The sequence below is a fragment of the Drosophila bipectinata genome, chromosome 3R (assembly GCF_030179905.1).
Source record: "Drosophila bipectinata strain 14024-0381.07 chromosome 3R, DbipHiC1v2, whole genome shotgun sequence".
Classification (NCBI taxonomy): Eukaryota; Metazoa; Arthropoda; class Insecta; order Diptera; family Drosophilidae; genus Drosophila; species Drosophila bipectinata.
Genome location: NC_091739.1, coordinates 23,735,065 through 23,751,055, shown reverse-complemented (window position 1 = coordinate 23,751,055; position 15,991 = coordinate 23,735,065). Strand labels below are relative to the sequence as shown.

Here is a 15,991-nt window from a genome sequence, read left to right as displayed (position 1 = left end):
TATTAATGGGAATTTCCAAAAGCGTTGAACCTTTTCCATTTCATTTCCCACCGCTTGACCCTTTCTTTCTTTAGCTCGTGGTGTTCGAAAAAAAGGTACTCATAAACAAATTGTAATTTTTGGATTATAGAATTAAGGTTGCTGGCTGCATTTAAATTGCATGGCTGCTGTTAGTTTTTAAAGGTAATGTAAAAAGCATATGTATATTGTATGTCTCAGATACGTTAACGATAATATTTGATTTATGAATAAATAAACCCTTAAGAATATATTCAAAAAATTGATTGGAAACCCATTTTTGAATCGCTTGTCATGATGCGCCCTCTTGCAGAGCTTACGGAAACTAACAAAAGTTATCGTTTTAACAAAGCCGATAACAAAACCGGATAGAAGCGACTCAATTGGTGGACGGATAAGAATGGGGAGAGCGTACGGATAATATCGATCGCTCGATAATGTTCGATCCGGGTTGGATCGGCCAGTGCTTGGCGATATAAAAGTGTATCAACAACCCGGAGCAAATCGAGTTCTTGGCACGACGCTATGCAGCAGCTGTTTAAAGTGGTGCGGACGCTAGGTGAGGAGAATTGTTGATTCCCAATCAGAACAAGCCGGCGGATCGGCCGGCCGCTTTACATATCCGCGTTTTTTCAGGTCAATGCTCGGCGAGGGGCGCATGGAACTTGAACCGCCTAGGAGGAGCGGGTGGCCGGAGGAGCATCGCTTGCCTGGCAGCTCTCTCCGAGACCCATCAGATATTGCAGAGGACGTGCCGGGAGTTCGCCAATGCGGAACTGGCACCAAAGGCGCGCCACCACGATCGCGAGGAGCTCTATCCGGCGGATCAGGTTCGGCGCCTGGGAGAGCTCGGTCTGCTGTCCGTGGCTGTGCGGGAGGAGTACGGTAAGTTCTGGACAGGAGTAAACCGTGTGCGATCAGATGTGAGTTGTTAGAACCTGGAAAGTAAACAAAATTCTTATATATATATATATTTTTCTGATTACATAAGCTAGAAAAAAAAAATTGTTCGAAAAATGGTTTTGCAATTTTTGAAAATCTTTTTTTGAATCTTTAAGCTGAATTTTTTGAATTTTTAAATCCTAAATATTAGGATTAAAAATCCTAAATATTAGCATATATAATTAATAAGATAATATTTAAAAATTAAAATTAAAAAAATTATAAGCCCTTACCACTCATTTCCTTCAGGTGGTTCCGGATTGGACTACCAAGCGTACGCCATTGGAATGGAGGAAGTGGCGCGAGGTGATGCCGCAGTGGCCATCGTGATGGGTGTGAATAACCTGTTCCTGGGTGCAGTGCAGCAACACGGAACCGAAGACCAAAAGCGGGATTTTCTGATACCATATACACAGGGCGAAAATATTGCCTTTTACGCTCTCTCGGAGCCTGGAAATGGATCGGATGCAGGAGCTGCCAGCACCACAGCCAAGTTGGACGGGGACGGTTACCTTATCAACGGCACCAAAGCCTGGATTTCAAACTCAAAGGAGGCGAGCGGAGGCCTGGTATTTGCAACTGTGGATAAAGCCCTGAAACACAAGGGTATCACTGCCTTTCTCACGGAAAAGGATGTTCCTGGCCTCTCCATTGCCAAGAAGGAAAGTAAGATGGGCATGAGGGCCACGTCCACCTGCCAGCTGGTTCTAGAGGATGTCCACGTTCCGCGATCCCGCGTCTTAGGCAACCCCGGGGATGGGTTCAAAATTGCTATGCAATCTCTGGACTGCGGTAGGATTGGAATAGCCGCCCAGGCCACTGGAATCGCCCAGGCGGCTTTGGAATTGGCCGTCGACTACTCCCAGAAACGGATAGCCTTCGGAAAACAGTTGGCCCGGATGCAGCTTATTCAACAGAAACTGGCGGACATGGCTAGCCGGGTGGAGGCTTCCCGACTTCTCGTCTGGCGCGCCGCGTGGCTAAAGGACAACGGCTTGCCCTTCACCAAGGAGGCAGCAATGGCCAAGCTTCACGCTTCCGAGGCGGCCACCTACTGTAGTCATCAGTGCATCCAGGTGCTAGGCGGAATGGGCTACACCACTGATCTCCCCGCAGAGCTCTACTACCGTAACTCCCGGGTAACGGAGATCTACGAGGGAACCTCAGAGATCCAACGCATAGTTATTGCTAATGCAGTGCTCCGGGAGCTGGGTAGCGAGTGATACTTATCCAAGTGGATGTTAGAAACAGGTAGCTTGCATTTTTGTGCCTTTTAAACCAGATATTGCATTTAGAACAAGTAAAGCACTCTGTGTCATAGATTAAATTTTATAACCATTTAGACTTTATTTTTAGAAATTTATATAGTTAAAAAAATAATTCTTTGAGTTCAAATACTCTCTTAAAATAAAATTAAAAAATTTACTTTGCCCTTTTTTTAATTACGCGCATTTCCGCGCTTTCCAACCCTAGAATAGTGCGATAACAAACAGCTGTTTTCATCGTAGTGTTGCAAAGCGACGACCAGAGCTCTCCTCAAGTGCTGAAAAACATCCAAGACCAGGCCCTAGTTTGTTTTGAAAATTAGGGTTTTCTTTAAATGACGTCCAATTTGTTAAACCTGAACGTGGACACGCTGTTCGAGCAGCACGGCGTGTCCGAAATCGATGGGATATACAAGCGGATACAGTCACTTGTGGAGAACAAGCGGGAGGAGCTTCGCACGCATGTTGGGTAAATGATGTGGCACTTGGCTGGATTTGGATTTTCTTTAAATTAAACCTTTTTTATCCATCAGGGAGCGATATAGGGACCTATTACAGGCGGCAGACACCATTGCCGCCATGCAAACGTCGGCGGGGACTCTTATTGAACAGGTTCAGCGAGTGCAGTCGAACTGCCGGAGTCTGAACGAGCAGCAACTTTTGGGATTCCACAGCTCCGCTGCTCAGGACGCAGGCTCGGCAGCTTCGGAGGCGGCTTTGCAGCAAAGGAGCGCGAACCGCAAGCTACAGACCTACTACGGCACTCTGGTGCAGATTAAACTCCTCACTGCCCTGCCGGAGCTGATATGGACGCATTTAGACAACAAACGCTTCTATGCCGCCGCCGAGTTGTTTGTGCTTAGTCGTCACATCAGCACTGGCCTCCAGCTAGACGGACAGAGTGCCTTGATGCAGAAATTGCCAGTGGCCCGCAAGCAATGGGAGATCCTGAGGCCTTTTCATGTAACCATCAAGCAGGCGGTGCTGGATGCCCTTGAACAAGAGCAATTGTCTTCTGAGCTGGCGGTCGATTGCCTTCAGAGCCTGCTTCTGCTAGAAAAGAGCGACCTGGCAGCAGTGCTTCAGACATTCCTAGGCCTTCGTTCGGCCGCTTTCCTTAGCTGCCTTGAAAGCAGGTCCTCGGAACCGAGGCGCGTCAAGGAGCGCATCTTGGCCAGTCTGGGTGTGTTAAACGGAACAGTGGATCTGCTAGACAAGTGTCTACTCGGTAAGTTAGCATTTATTGACGAAATCGATTAAACAGACAAACGAGAAGCGATGCAACTAAAATAACCAAAAGAAATTCCCAAAAAAAATGGCTATTGGCTGCAGAAGTTACCATTTTCCGGATTTCCATATTGGGTTCGGCGTAGTGCAACACCGTTGTTACTGGCTGGGGACTCCATTGAACACCGCAAGAGGCTAAAAGGTCCTCGGTGTAGGGAAAATCTTCCTGCACACATGTGATGTAGTTAGTTTTCCCCAAAGAGACCAGAGAAGAGTCCGTATCGATTCCGTTGTTGCACTGGAACTCTGTACCTCTAGTGGGCTGCAGTTGCCGGCAATGCATTGTGTTGTAATTATTAAACAGCACAAAGTACACGCTCGGGCGCCTGTCCATGTTATATATTCCGTAGCTATCCCCTGGCTTCATGCGGCTGTCCTGGAATTTCTCCATGAGCCTCTTGGTGAATTCCGCCGTGCACAGCTGCCGCAGAACATTGGAATGGTTCAGATCTATGCCGCACTCTTTGGCAAACTTAAGGATCGAGTCTGCCATGTTTGTGAAGCAGCTACATCTGTTCTTTAATAAACGTTATACTTAGATCTGAATTCAAAAGGCTACTACTACTCTCGACTTATATTATTTCCTTGTGGTTCTCAGGCGATGGTCTTCTCTACTCCCGTTTGGATGAGTGCGGCGCCTCCACCTATCCTGCAACCATTAGCCGTATGGAGAGCAGTGAGCGTCAACTTGCACATCTGCTGCCCGACATCATATCTGGGTTTAGGCCCCAGTTCCAAGTGGTTCGACTAGCCCCTGAGCAACTTGGCGTTTCCCTGCAACAGTGGCTGGACAAAATGAACGCTCTGGCAGCAGCGAATCTGCAGCAGGTCTTTGCCCTGGTCAGCAGCATGCAAATTATCCAGGACATCAAGTCGGAGGCCAGGGCAAGTGGGCGACCAGACTTTGGGCGTCTGGAGCAACAATTGCAGTTGAAGCACAGCCAGTTGGACTTTTACGCAAGGAAATACGTGCCCCTGATCAACGGCAGGGTTCGCGAGATAATCCGAGGCAGTTGGGCGGCTGCCATGAAACAGACATATGAGCAGGTGCTTGCCCTCATCGAGAACGGACAGCTTCTGCCACCGCATCAGATCTGGCAAGAGCAAAGCGATGATCTGCCCCTCAGCCTGGCAGCCGCTCTCAGTGATCAGCCCAAACGCTTGGCCAACCGCACAAAGGGCTACGACAGTGCCACCATAGACCTGTGCCGAAAGTTTGATGCTCATCTGGCGGACATCGTGCAGGAGCTCAACGTAATGCTGCAGGAGCAAACAACGCGGGCCGAAGACAAGCTGGCTCTGATCAAGTTCTTGCGAGAGACGGCAAAGGAGCAGATCACGGAGTACTTGAGCAACCTGAAGAGCCTGCAGCTGCGGGAGCGTCCTGCCCTTTTACTCGCTCTGCGCAACACCCTGGCCCTGGTGGAGTTGTGTCCAAACTTGAAGTTGTGCTTTTGCCAGCCACCCAATTGGCGTCAGTGGACGGGAAACCTAACTGGCGTGGGCATCGAGCACTGGCAACGTGTTTGTGGCCTCATTGAGGATGAAATGCTTAGCTTTTGGCTACTTATTGTGGACGATGTGTTAGCCGGTCACAGTTGCGAGGACAAGCTGCCAAGAATGATAAACAACGAGGTGGTTTTAAGTGATTTCGCAGTAAGTTTACTCTAATCTAGTAAGTTTACTATATTACTAACAAGAAATCTTTCTTGAAGCTTTGGCAATCTCTGACTTTGGAGCAGCGCGACGAGGAGCAGGAACAGAGTGTTCAGTCAACCATTCGCATTCCCAGCCAGCCGCGTTTCTCGCTGCAAATGTATCTCCACCAGTTGATCCAAGCTCTCAATGAAGCTGTTCCCCAAACCCTGCCGCCAAAAGTGCTTCAGGCTTTCAACCACCGCCTTCTGGGCCAACTGCTCACGCACTATGAGGGCTTGGCAAAGGCAGATGGCACAAAATCTAGCCAGAATATTGCCCTGCAGCTGTTCTTCGATCTGAAGTTCCTGGAGCGTGTGTTTGCCATCACCCGTGAAGAGCGGGCTCTTTACGATCGCATCCACGAACAGCAGAATCAGTTGCGTGATTGCATAGATCCTTTCGACTTTGAACTGTTTGCCGAGCACATCACTTCGCACGTGGCTAGAGCCACCTCGCGTTTGCAGGGCGAACTGGGTGTGCTGACTCCCGTAGTAGCTACCTCCAGCCAGGGAACAGGAAACAGTTCCTTGGCCCACGAATCAGACCCGAATGTTTTGTGTCTTAGTTCTTCAGGGGCCACCTCGCTGTGGTTCCCATTGCTGCCAATTGTGATGCCCCAAGCCAGTGGAGAAAACAAGTCTTTAGCGCCGGAACCTGCCGAGAAAGTAAGTAGGATTTATAAACTCTCTGATTTCAGCATCGGCCTTTATTGGTTTAATTATAAAATCTGAAGTCTGTTACACTGTTTCTTTCCTAGGATTTCTTTACATTGCAATCCTAAGTCTATAGTTTCATCATTTGATCTGTTGGGTAGGAATTGAATTTAATAGTTTATGTTTTTTGGTTTTCGTTCTATGTTTGCATGTTGCATGAATTAAGTAATTTTATTTCGAAAAGTCCGCACTGCCACTTTTGCTTCATTTTGGAATTTTTTTCGGAAACCTCTTGAATCTGAAGCAGCCATTTAATTTAACTAATTTGGGTGGGCCAGCAATAAATAAACCAGAATGCCGCAAGACAAATTTTAATTAGGTGCAACTTTCCGTTGCCGCTCTTTCCATCGGTCCTTCGGATGCTTCGGATGCTGGAGCTCCTCCACTTTGGCCGCAAGTGCTTGGGAAAAGTTTCGCTTGCAACCGAAACCAAAATTTCCAAGTGGATGGCCAGGACATCGGCAGGATGATTATATGTTTGCGTGTATGAGCCTGTGAGTTTGTTTTTGGTGTGGTCGAGTGGGCCGTGGATGCTAATTAATGAATCGCTGCAATTATTGAAATCAAATCGCTGGGCAAACGTTAATTTATGGCCACGAGCACATGGCCGTTACTCGCATGTTTTGTAATTAGCTGCGATCTCCGCCGGTATAAATCGTCCCCTAATTATGCCCTAAATGTCCGCACTCGGCTTTCCGTTTGTTGCCCGCCATAAATCCTCTAGTTCAACCGCAAATTAACTGATTAATCACACAAACTACCAATTAATAGTACTAATTAATTAATAACCTATCTCTTTGTCCCTCCATCTCTTCTATTCCACCCCCCAGATAGCGACGACGACGACCACGACGCCGACGAGAAAGCCCGGAGGTAGTGGGGCCCGCAAAGGGGACTCTGGAAAGTCGAAATCGGGTGCTGCTTCCTTTTTCGGGATGTCCCAGGAGTGGTTTCGCTAACGGACTCCAGCCAAGTGGCCTGTAAAGTGCATCCGAGTGGAATCTGGGCGAACCAACTGCTCTTTCCTTGTTTAACCAAACATTTAAAATGTTGAACGTGTGTGTCTAAAAACGAAAAATTGTAAATTGTAACCGTTGGAGGAGGAGTCACATATATTATAGATACATATTTATTCCCTGATACCACATTTAATTTCAACTTAATTCTAAATTTGTAATTTTTAATGCGCTTTGATGTTGCCACCGTTGCTATTTCTTTCCGCCTTTCTTGCCACCGCCTGCGGCTGACTTTTGCTCTTGTCCTTTCTTGGCTCCGCCTTTGTCACCGCCGCCTCCTCCTCCGCCGCCTTTGTTTTTATTTCCAGCGCCACCTCCACCGCCACCTCCAGCGCCTCCTCCGCCACCACCGCCTCCCTTTTTCTGTGGACAAAGAAGCACGGAAAGATTTTACTTTGAGCTGTGACCGAGCAAATAATGAGCTTCGGTTGTTTAAAGTTGCAGTGCAAAGTCAGGTAATGAGAAAAAGGTGCGAGTGGTACTGGTGTTCTAGGAGCGCAGGAACCGAGTTCCTTCGTCAAAAGGTGAACACAATAATTAATTTGAGTAAATCTCAAAGATTAATAAAGGTATGAAGTACTTATTTTTCAGTTATTTAATTTAAAAAAAAAGGAAATTAAAATTCAATTGCTTGTGTTCATCATGCTAATATAAGCATAGGAATATAGGAATATGTTAATATTATTGACAAAGTTTAGGGTTAAAGCCAACTTAATATGGATCTAGTACTATGATTAACAATAGTTAAACTCACTTAATTAGTAGTATGTTAGTTGCATAACACAAATATTGCTTACATTGGCGCCGCCACCGCCACCACCTCCTCCACCACCGCCTCCTCCTCCGCCGCCACCACCGCCACCGCCTTTATTTTTACCCATCCTATTAACTTTTCAGACTAGCAATTATTTAATTAATTTGGCTGAATTTGGGCGAGAGCAAACTTTGGCCGCAGCTGGCAAATTGCAACTAATAAGCATCGCCATTGCCGCAAAGCGAAATGCATGAAATTAAATCATTTGGCCAGGAAAGAAGGCCAAAATAAACATTGAGAGCAAAACACAAAATTCGCAACACCCAAGGCGGAAAGCTGAAGGCGAAATGTTTTTTATTTCTGGGGTGATACTGGGATGGCGGAAGGGGCCAGCGAGAACTGGCTGCTATGGCCAATGGCTCTTAACTGATTTAATCATCGCCCCGCCACCTCTCTGTTGGCCAGAAGGAATGCCAAAGGGAAGTGGCTCTCTCGCGGCGTCAGTTGGATTATTTTGTAGTGCTTTCCTTCCTCTTTTTGGCACTTTCATTCCCATTTTGTTTATGCCTCTGTTTCGGATTTGGTTTCTACATTTGCATTTGGCCCTGTCTGCACCCCAACCCCCAACCGCAATCCCCACCTGCTTGCCAAGGCCGCGGCATTGACATTGGCCACCTCTCGCGTTTCTGGTCTGGCCCAGCAACTGGCTCTGTATCCGTGGCAGCCAATGGAAGGCAATGCGCTGATAATCCCACAGCTCAATGACGTACCCAACAGATACGAGCTATGCACCGCGACAGTATTTATAGATGCAATGAGAATCGAGGCGGATCTTTTATGGCTAAGGGAGATGTTAGAGGATTTGGATGCGAAATAATATGATCGGATCGGCAAAAGAAGCTTATATGCTCTTAAGGTCCGATGAAGGAAAAGAGAAAAAACGAATAAATTGAAAGACTGGAAAAGTTAGCTTGGATGAGTAAAAGTTAACTGGTTTTAAAAAGGGATAATTACAAAATAATAGCCTTGTGAATTTTTATTAAATTTTTGTATTTTTATATCATCTTCGAAGCTACATTTATGAAATGGAAAGGAGGACCTTAATCGGCTTACTCATGAGGCTGTGTCGCCACTTCCTGAAAAGCTTCATGATCTGTAAACCAGGCATAAAGATCAGTTTATAACGAGAGTTCGATAAAAGCAGTTAAAAGTGAAGCAGTCAAGACGAAAATTTAAAAACTATTGATACAAATACACAATAAGAAAGTGAAATAAAAATCCATTTCCAAAAATTATATATTTCTATATTATTTATAAAGATATCAAACATAAAATCAACTATAATTCTAAAGATTCAGTGCTAGGATATTTGAATATTCTACTGAAGGGTAGAAAATATTTAAGACGTGTACGTTTTTGAAACTAAACATCCTCAACTCACTATCCAGACAGCTTATCTAATCAAAAAATAATAAATATAGAAGTTTATACAAATAATATTTAAAAGTTACACCAAAATACCAGTCAAATTTACCTTTGGGGCCCAAAGTTTCCCATCCATAATCGCTGAGAAGGTCCTAATCAGAACCGAATACATTAAACGGGAATGTGGCTTTCCACCTGCCTGCCTCGCAAAGAAAAGTGTAGGAGTCGGATTTCTCCATATGCTAATTACGGTTATCAAAAAGTTTTTATGCCACTGACACTGGGCACTGGAAACTCAATGCATACATAATGAGGCCTGTCCTTCTCCCCGCTGTCCTTTTTATCTTATTTTGTCCAGCATCTGATGTTGAATTTGGAAGCTGGACATGGCAGGATATATGTAATGCCGGTGTCGGCTAATTAAATTAGATGCCGGGTACGACTGGCCGTAAGTGAAACCGATACCGGAGATAGCCGGTAAGTTGAAAACGAAAGTAAACCGGAGCCGGAGTTGGCTCATTCAACAAGTCGAAATCTGCACATGGCAATGGGTGTGAGTGTGGTGCCAAATTAGAAGTGAAGAGTATGAAATAATCTCATAAAATTTCGTACAAACATGGTCCTGAGGACGGGTGGACGTTGGTAGGGTAAGCTATTGCCGCAGGCGTGGCCAACAAAGTCGCAAGTTCGGACATTTGCTGCAGGTGCGGACGGTGAAACTTGCACCTGAAAGATAAACCCAAAGAGCAGCAGAACAGACGGACAGACACTTTGAATTTAAACGAAATGGGACTGGCTAAATACATATATACACTATATATATATATATATAGTTACGAACATAAAAGAGAAGGATATTCCGGGGGAGAGTCGAGATCGGGAGCTGGTTTTGTAAAAGTGCGGAACTTTAATTAAGTTTTGGTTCTCCCAGCTGACTGACATCTTGAATTACAAATGAAAAACTTGTGTGCAGCAGTAGCAGAAGCGGCAGAAGGAAAAGCAGCCAAAGGAAACAGGCCAAAAAGAAAAACCGTCAGAGGAAAAAAGCAGTGCATAATAACACACTGAACTGCAAGAGGTGGAGCTGCAGCAAAAAGCAGTTTCTCCAGCAGAATGCGAATAAGTTGCACAGCCAGCAGTTGCACTGGGTCTTTCTATATAAAAGCGAGGAACAAAAAAAGTTAAGGGAAAGCTAGCAAGGATGAACGGACAGACGGACAAACGGACAAATGGCCAAAAGGACACTCGGACGGACAGCGTCAAATCACTGACAAGGAAACCCAAACAACTACCTTAGCCAGCTAGTTAGCCGCCATAAGAATACCCGAGCTCAACTAACAACTAACTGTTACCGCGAATATCTTTCAACTGGCGGCACGAGTATCTCAAAAATTGAAAAGAGCCGCAGCGACACAAAAGTTTTCCTCAAGCTCTGCCAAAAAATCCCCCGTAGAAGGCCAAACTCTATGATACTCTAGGATAAGACCCTCCCTTTATCAATTTCTATTTCCTCTGATTTCGGGTGATTGTGATAATTTCAGTAACTTTTATTTGATAACTTACCATTATTTCCCAAAGAAACTATATTTATAAGATAGGATAAGATTGTGGGATAGTTCCTAACATAGAAATCAAAGTTCAATGTCTGGACTAAACTGGTAAGGGATAGTTTTATAAATATTATAGGGATAAGGTCTAGGGAGAATTTCGATAAATAAACCAACTTCACATGAATATAAATATCTTTATCTGTATCTATATTTTTATTATAATTTAACTATTTATAATGAAGGTAGTTTCCAAAGCAAGAGCAACCGATTGCCTTCATAGACTCTATTCCAAACGGCAGCTTCATCATCGGCATCCCTGCCACAGAATTGGGTTTTAGTTCACGTGCCACCGGGAACGGAAAGTTGATTTTCTCAGCCGGCTGCTGGGGCTGTTGGAAAATCAGGAAACAGATGTTTGCAAATATCTTGTGAGCGAACTTTTTCGCCAAGGTATTTAAATAACGTTTTCGCTGCAGTAACTTTTTGTCAGCCGCAGAGCTGAAAAAAGGAAATATAAGCTGAAATCTGAAAGAAAGCAGCGAGGAGGAGAAAGTAGGGTGAATGCAAACCCATTCAATTCCATTGAATTGGTCAGCTTTCGGTTGCGGAATTGCTGGATTTATTGTGGGTCTATTCAATGGGATATCATGGTGAGAGGCTAAATAAAAATATAAAATACGTATCTCCAGGTAAACAAATTTAGAGCTGGTTTCGATAATCCGCGGGTGTCTAATTAAAATGTTGGGAAAATTTCGCAAACTTTCCACTGGCTGTGTGGTATCACGCAATACGGATATAAGAAGTTATTCCGGGTGCAAAGTCCAGCTGTGAATTAAACGAATTGAATATACCCCTTAACTAATTTGTTATCTATTTATTGCCTAAAATAGCGCCACATTGTTTTGGGTTTGTGATAATAAACGAAAGGTCAAATAAGTCGCTAGTGGCAGGAAGAACCCTATTTTGAATTAAAGTTATAAATAAAAATTTTACGAATTATAAAATCTGGATATATAATATGACGAAATAGATACGTCTATTTACAATACCTAATATTACAGCAGGACCAAGATAATAGATAGTGACCACGGAACCCGGAACGCAGATAAGCCAAGCAATTGGGAATAGCCATTGCCAGTCAATGACCAAAATTTAATCACTCTTATCAGCACCTTCATTAATAAAAACAGAATTATAATTTTGAATTTGTGGGCACGCGCAAATCTGGGTAGTCAATGTCACTTATATCTTTCATTGATACCTTGAACTTAATCTAGTGGGTCCGTCTTATCACACTGAAGATAAAACCCTTTGGATCCGAGCCTTATAAGTAGCCCCGGCGAGCGGTCAGTTCCACAGATAGTAGCGAATCTTCCGGGAGTGAGTTTAAATCTACCACAGAAACCAAAATGGCAAAGTTACCCTGCAGCTACGATGCGGCTAACAAGATCTGGAAGGGTATCCCGCAGAACCCTGCCTTCAGGGACGACGTCTCTATTGGCCGGATCATCTTCAGGACGATGAGAAACTGGTCCAACAATCTCTGCCAGGTTAGTTGTAGCTTTGGGATCCCTTCTAGCTATTCGGAAAATCGTCATGGCTTATGGTCTTCCAGATTTCGGACACCGATGGCACGGAGGTCACTTTCAAGCAGGCTTTTACTTGGGCTGTGCGCATTGCCCAGCACCTGAAGAGTCGTGGCTTGGATAACAACGACGTCATCGGCATCTCTGCCAAGAACACCACCTACATCATGCCTGTTGCCGTGGCCTGTTTCTTTAACGGAACTCCCTTCCAGTCGGCCAATCCAATTCTTGAAGAATGTATGTATCGTAGCTTCAATAGCTAAAGGAAACCCTCTCAAATATTTATTTAATTAAATTTATTTTTTATTTTAGCTACCCTGAAGCACTTGTATAGCATTTCCAAGCCAAAGGTGATTTTCACCGATGCTGTGCACTACGATAAGTTGTATTCAGCCACCAGTGACTTTAAACCGGAGATTATCTTGACCACTGGCACTAAGGAAGGCGTTCTCAGCGTCCTGGATCTGCTGGAGCCTACCAAAACGGAGATCTTTTATCAGTAAGAAATTTTTGGAGTTCGTTTGTAGACTGATGATGCTGATGTCCCGTTTTTCTCACCTTAGGCCAACTCCTTTGAAGGAGGGACCCAAGCAAACGGTGGCCATCCTCACATCATCAGGCACCACAGGTTTGCCCAAGGCCGTGTGCATTTCCAACGATATTTTGTGCCAAGAGACTTCGTAAGTTGAACAGCAACAAGAGTGAATGTCATGGTTATAATGTGGAATAATCCTTGGGTAGCTTTGTCACCTCAACGGACGTCTCCTTCGTCTCAGCCAGCTTGGACTGGATCACGGGTCTGTGGGCCACGCTTTTCAGCACTGTGAACGGTTGCTGCCGCATCATCACCAACAAGCCCTTCACTCCCGACTACTTCACCGAGCTGGTGACCAAGTACAAGATTACGTACGTTCTCATCCCGCCGGAGCACTGTTGTGCGCTGCTCGAGTATCCGGGTGCCACCCAGGAGACCATGTCCAGTATCATAAAGTTCACATTTGGAGGTGGCCGGATGACCGCCCCCACCGTTGAGCGCCTCAAGAAGCTGCTGGTGAACGCTGTGCTCAACTCTTCTTACGGAATGACCGAGGTTGGTTTCATGGCGTTCAACTACGGACATCTGAAGCTGACCGCCGCTGGTAATCCACTTCCTGGTGCCCAAATCAAAATTGTGGACGATGACGGCCACAAATTGGGACCGAACGAAACCGGTGAGATCGTGGTGAGCAACGGCTTTAACTGGAATGGCTACTATGCGGACCCCAAGTCCACCAAGGAGGCTCTGGACGAAGACGGTTGGTTCCGCACTGGTGACGTGGGATACTTTGACGATGACCAGTACTTGTACATGACCGACCGCAAGAAGGAGGTTCTCAAGTGGAAGGGTCTGCAGATGTGGCCCGCCGAGGTGGAGGCTGTGATTGACGAGATGCCCGAGGTGAAACGCGTCTGCGTCATCGGCATCTACGAGGAGACTCAGGGTGATATGCCAGGTGCTCTGGTCGTGCCGGAGGAGAAGAGCAACCTCACTGCCCAGCAGGTTATCGACTATGTCGCCAGTCGACTGCCCGATGTTCAGAAACAGCTCCGTGCCGGAGTCCAGTTTGCGGATGAGATTCCTTTGAACGCCAACGGCAAGCCAGTCCGTCGTTACGCCCGGGATCTCTTCGTGGCCCTCTCCAAGAAGTGATACTCCTTCCTGACTTTTCATTTTCCCATAATTTAAACTTGTTTTAGTCCGTTAGGTTAGTAAGACTTCTTGAATTGTATTTACACGCCTGTAGGCTTTTTTGGTGCAAAAATATATACAAAGAAAATTCTGACAAAATAATATAATATTAGCTTTTAAATATTTCGCTTTTAAAACCAATTTAATTTTTATACTTAAGGACATTTTAGTTTTAATGAAGAGTTACTATTATTTCATAAGGGAAAACTTACCACTCAGCCACAGATTAAAGTCTTAGATAATTTAAAGATAAATTATCTAAGCCACTTCTCTATGAAAGTACTTCTGAGCTTCATAACGAAATACTTCAAGTACTTACACCTATAATAGCACTCGAAAAACAATTGCCAGCTACATTTGATTAACACTGTTGTGCCATCAATTCGCTTATAAAAATATTGTACGGTTTGGGCGGAGATTTCGGCCATAACTCAAGGGGAATTGTGTCGACGTTTGTTTATGGCTAAACACTTTCACTGAGTAAACAAAGAATTGCCATTTTGCGTCAAGGGCCGCGACTCCTCCTTTGGTATAAAAAATCATTTTATTTAGTCATAAAAATCGCACGCATAGAAGTGGCATTGGAGGAGTGGGAAGCGAGGTTGGTGTCAGGGGTTACGCTTGGGCGGCAAATCACGGGGGCCGCACAAAAAGAAGCTTTTCACGAAATTAAAGGTAAATAAAATGTTTATGAGTGGAGAGTAAGCGCTCATATGATTTCACATTCGATTGAATAACATTTACACACGCAACCGAGCGCCGCGCAGGACTCACAATCTGCGCCTGGATCTGGGTCCTTTGGCACCCCATCCTTTAGATACGGCTCTTCGAGGGATAGCCGGGTACCCAAAGACGGGCAATAAATTCAAACATGTGCACATAAATTTTTATTTCGATTTGCTGAGCCGCTGTCAGTCCTGTCCCCCAATCCCAGCTCCTGTCCCTCCATTCCCCGCTACCCACTCGGTTTTATGAACTGTGAATATGCGCATGATGAAGTTGCCAAAGGATCTCGTCGGAAGTGAATCGTTCGGCATGCGGTTCAGGCTCTGTGCGTGAGTTTGTGCGGCTGGGGTGGCTGCCACACTGTGTCCGGTGGCATGAGGGGGCAAACGTCAACGGCATCACAAATTATTGCATCTCAGTGTGCTGAAATACGTACGATGGTTAACATGTTGCATTTGGCGGATAAAAATTAACATTATTTATTAATTGTTTTATGAATACCTGCTTTTGTCGACTAGTTTGTTTAAGTTAAAATAAAACTACGTTATAAAAACTATATTTCATAATAAATTTCTATAAAACCCAGCTTTTCTAGCTTGGTTTGAAGTGAATATAATATAAAATATCTAAACAAATGATCTCTTAAGTGAAGTAATTGTTGCCGTCAGTCAATTGACTTGTCTAAGCGAGGAAATGCGAATACGGAGCTTCGTCGGTGAAGGATCCTTTGCCTGCATAAGTCAAATATCAAAAATGTCAACTCCTGATTGAAGACCCGGCAGAGCCACGCAGCAGTTCAATCAAGCTTGAAATATGCGGCAATCAGCAAATAGTTTGGGGGCATACCAAAAAAATACCTCACAAAAATGAGGAGCTCAGCTTGGCCCCAAGTTGCCTCTTGTGAGAATTGAACTCACGGCCCCTGGTTTACAAGACCAGTGCTCTGCCACTGAGCTAAAGAGGCTCACATTTAGACGGCAGCCGAAAAGTCTATTTAAACTACCTTCCTACTGCTCCCCGAACGAAAACTATCTTGGAGATACATGACATGAGCGGGTGAATAGTGTTTAAACAGCTGTCAACTGATAACTGGCCGATGCTGGTACAACACCGATAGCTTGTGAACATCTGAAAATATACATTCATTTCAGGCATTCACCCGATTGCGTTGTCTAATTAAAACTGTACAGATGGACCCCAATTAGCAGCTGCCACAGATACACTTTCAATTTGCCAGGCTGTCTGACGGGCGTCTCGTTTTTCGTTTCGGTAGTTGATTGAC

General features: G+C 44.9%; 3 protein-coding genes and 1 non-coding gene across 4 annotated transcripts; 3 read left to right on the top strand and 1 right to left on the bottom strand.

Annotated features, from left to right (window-relative positions):
* Positions 1-414: 414 nt before the first annotated feature.
* Positions 415-2,295, top strand: LOC108126537 (short-chain specific acyl-CoA dehydrogenase, mitochondrial). Its single transcript, XM_017243181.3, has 3 exons — positions 415-577; positions 655-903; positions 1,210-2,295. The coding sequence occupies exons 1-3, from the start codon at positions 544-546 to the stop codon at positions 2,181-2,183; spliced, it is 1,257 nt and encodes a 418-aa protein (XP_017098670.2). The 5' UTR covers positions 415-543; the 3' UTR covers positions 2,184-2,295.
* Positions 2,296-2,480: 185 nt separating this feature from the next.
* On the top strand, positions 2,481-7,063 carry Cog1 (conserved oligomeric Golgi complex subunit 1). Its single transcript, XM_017243179.3, has 5 exons — positions 2,481-2,694; positions 2,759-3,453; positions 4,111-5,168; positions 5,228-5,875; positions 6,754-7,063. Exons 1-5 carry the CDS (start codon positions 2,561-2,563, stop codon positions 6,880-6,882), a joined length of 2,664 nt encoding a protein of 887 aa, XP_017098668.2. The 5' UTR covers positions 2,481-2,560; the 3' UTR covers positions 6,883-7,063.
* A 4,949-nt stretch (positions 7,064-12,012) lies between these two features.
* Positions 12,013-14,066, top strand: LOC108126499 (luciferin 4-monooxygenase). Its single transcript, XM_017243105.3, has 5 exons — positions 12,013-12,218; positions 12,284-12,491; positions 12,567-12,753; positions 12,818-12,934; positions 12,996-14,066. Exons 1-5 carry the CDS (start codon positions 12,078-12,080, stop codon positions 13,942-13,944), a joined length of 1,602 nt encoding a protein of 533 aa, XP_017098594.2. The 5' UTR covers positions 12,013-12,077; the 3' UTR covers positions 13,945-14,066.
* A 1,535-nt stretch (positions 14,067-15,601) lies between these two features.
* Positions 15,602-15,673, bottom strand: TRNAT-UGU (transfer RNA threonine (anticodon UGU)). The gene has a single exon. It is a non-coding gene; the product is annotated as a tRNA-Thr (tRNA).
* Positions 15,674-15,991: the final 318 nt, after the last annotated feature.

Coding starts and splice junctions, on each gene's coding strand:
- Cog1 (XM_017243179.3), top strand. CDS start 2,561: ATGACGTCCAATTTGTTAAACCTGAACGTGGACACGCTGTTCGAGCAG. Junction 3,454..4,110: donor GCTAGACAAGTGTCTACTCG/GTAAGTTAGCAT, acceptor TGTGGTTCTCAG/GCGATGGTCTTCTCTACTCC. Junction 5,876..6,753: donor CGCCGGAACCTGCCGAGAAA/GTAAGTAGGATT, acceptor TCCACCCCCCAG/ATAGCGACGACGACGACCAC.
- LOC108126499 (XM_017243105.3), top strand. CDS start 12,078: ATGGCAAAGTTACCCTGCAGCTACGATGCGGCTAACAAGATCTGGAAG. Junction 12,492..12,566: donor CAATCCAATTCTTGAAGAAT/GTATGTATCGTA, acceptor TTTTTATTTTAG/CTACCCTGAAGCACTTGTAT. Junction 12,935..12,995: donor ATTTTGTGCCAAGAGACTTC/GTAAGTTGAACA, acceptor ATCCTTGGGTAG/CTTTGTCACCTCAACGGACG.
- LOC108126537 (XM_017243181.3), top strand. CDS start 544: ATGCAGCAGCTGTTTAAAGTGGTGCGGACGCTAG. Junction 578..654: donor TAAAGTGGTGCGGACGCTAG/GTGAGGAGAATT, acceptor GCGTTTTTTCAG/GTCAATGCTCGGCGAGGGGC. Junction 904..1,209: donor GGCTGTGCGGGAGGAGTACG/GTAAGTTCTGGA, acceptor CATTTCCTTCAG/GTGGTTCCGGATTGGACTAC.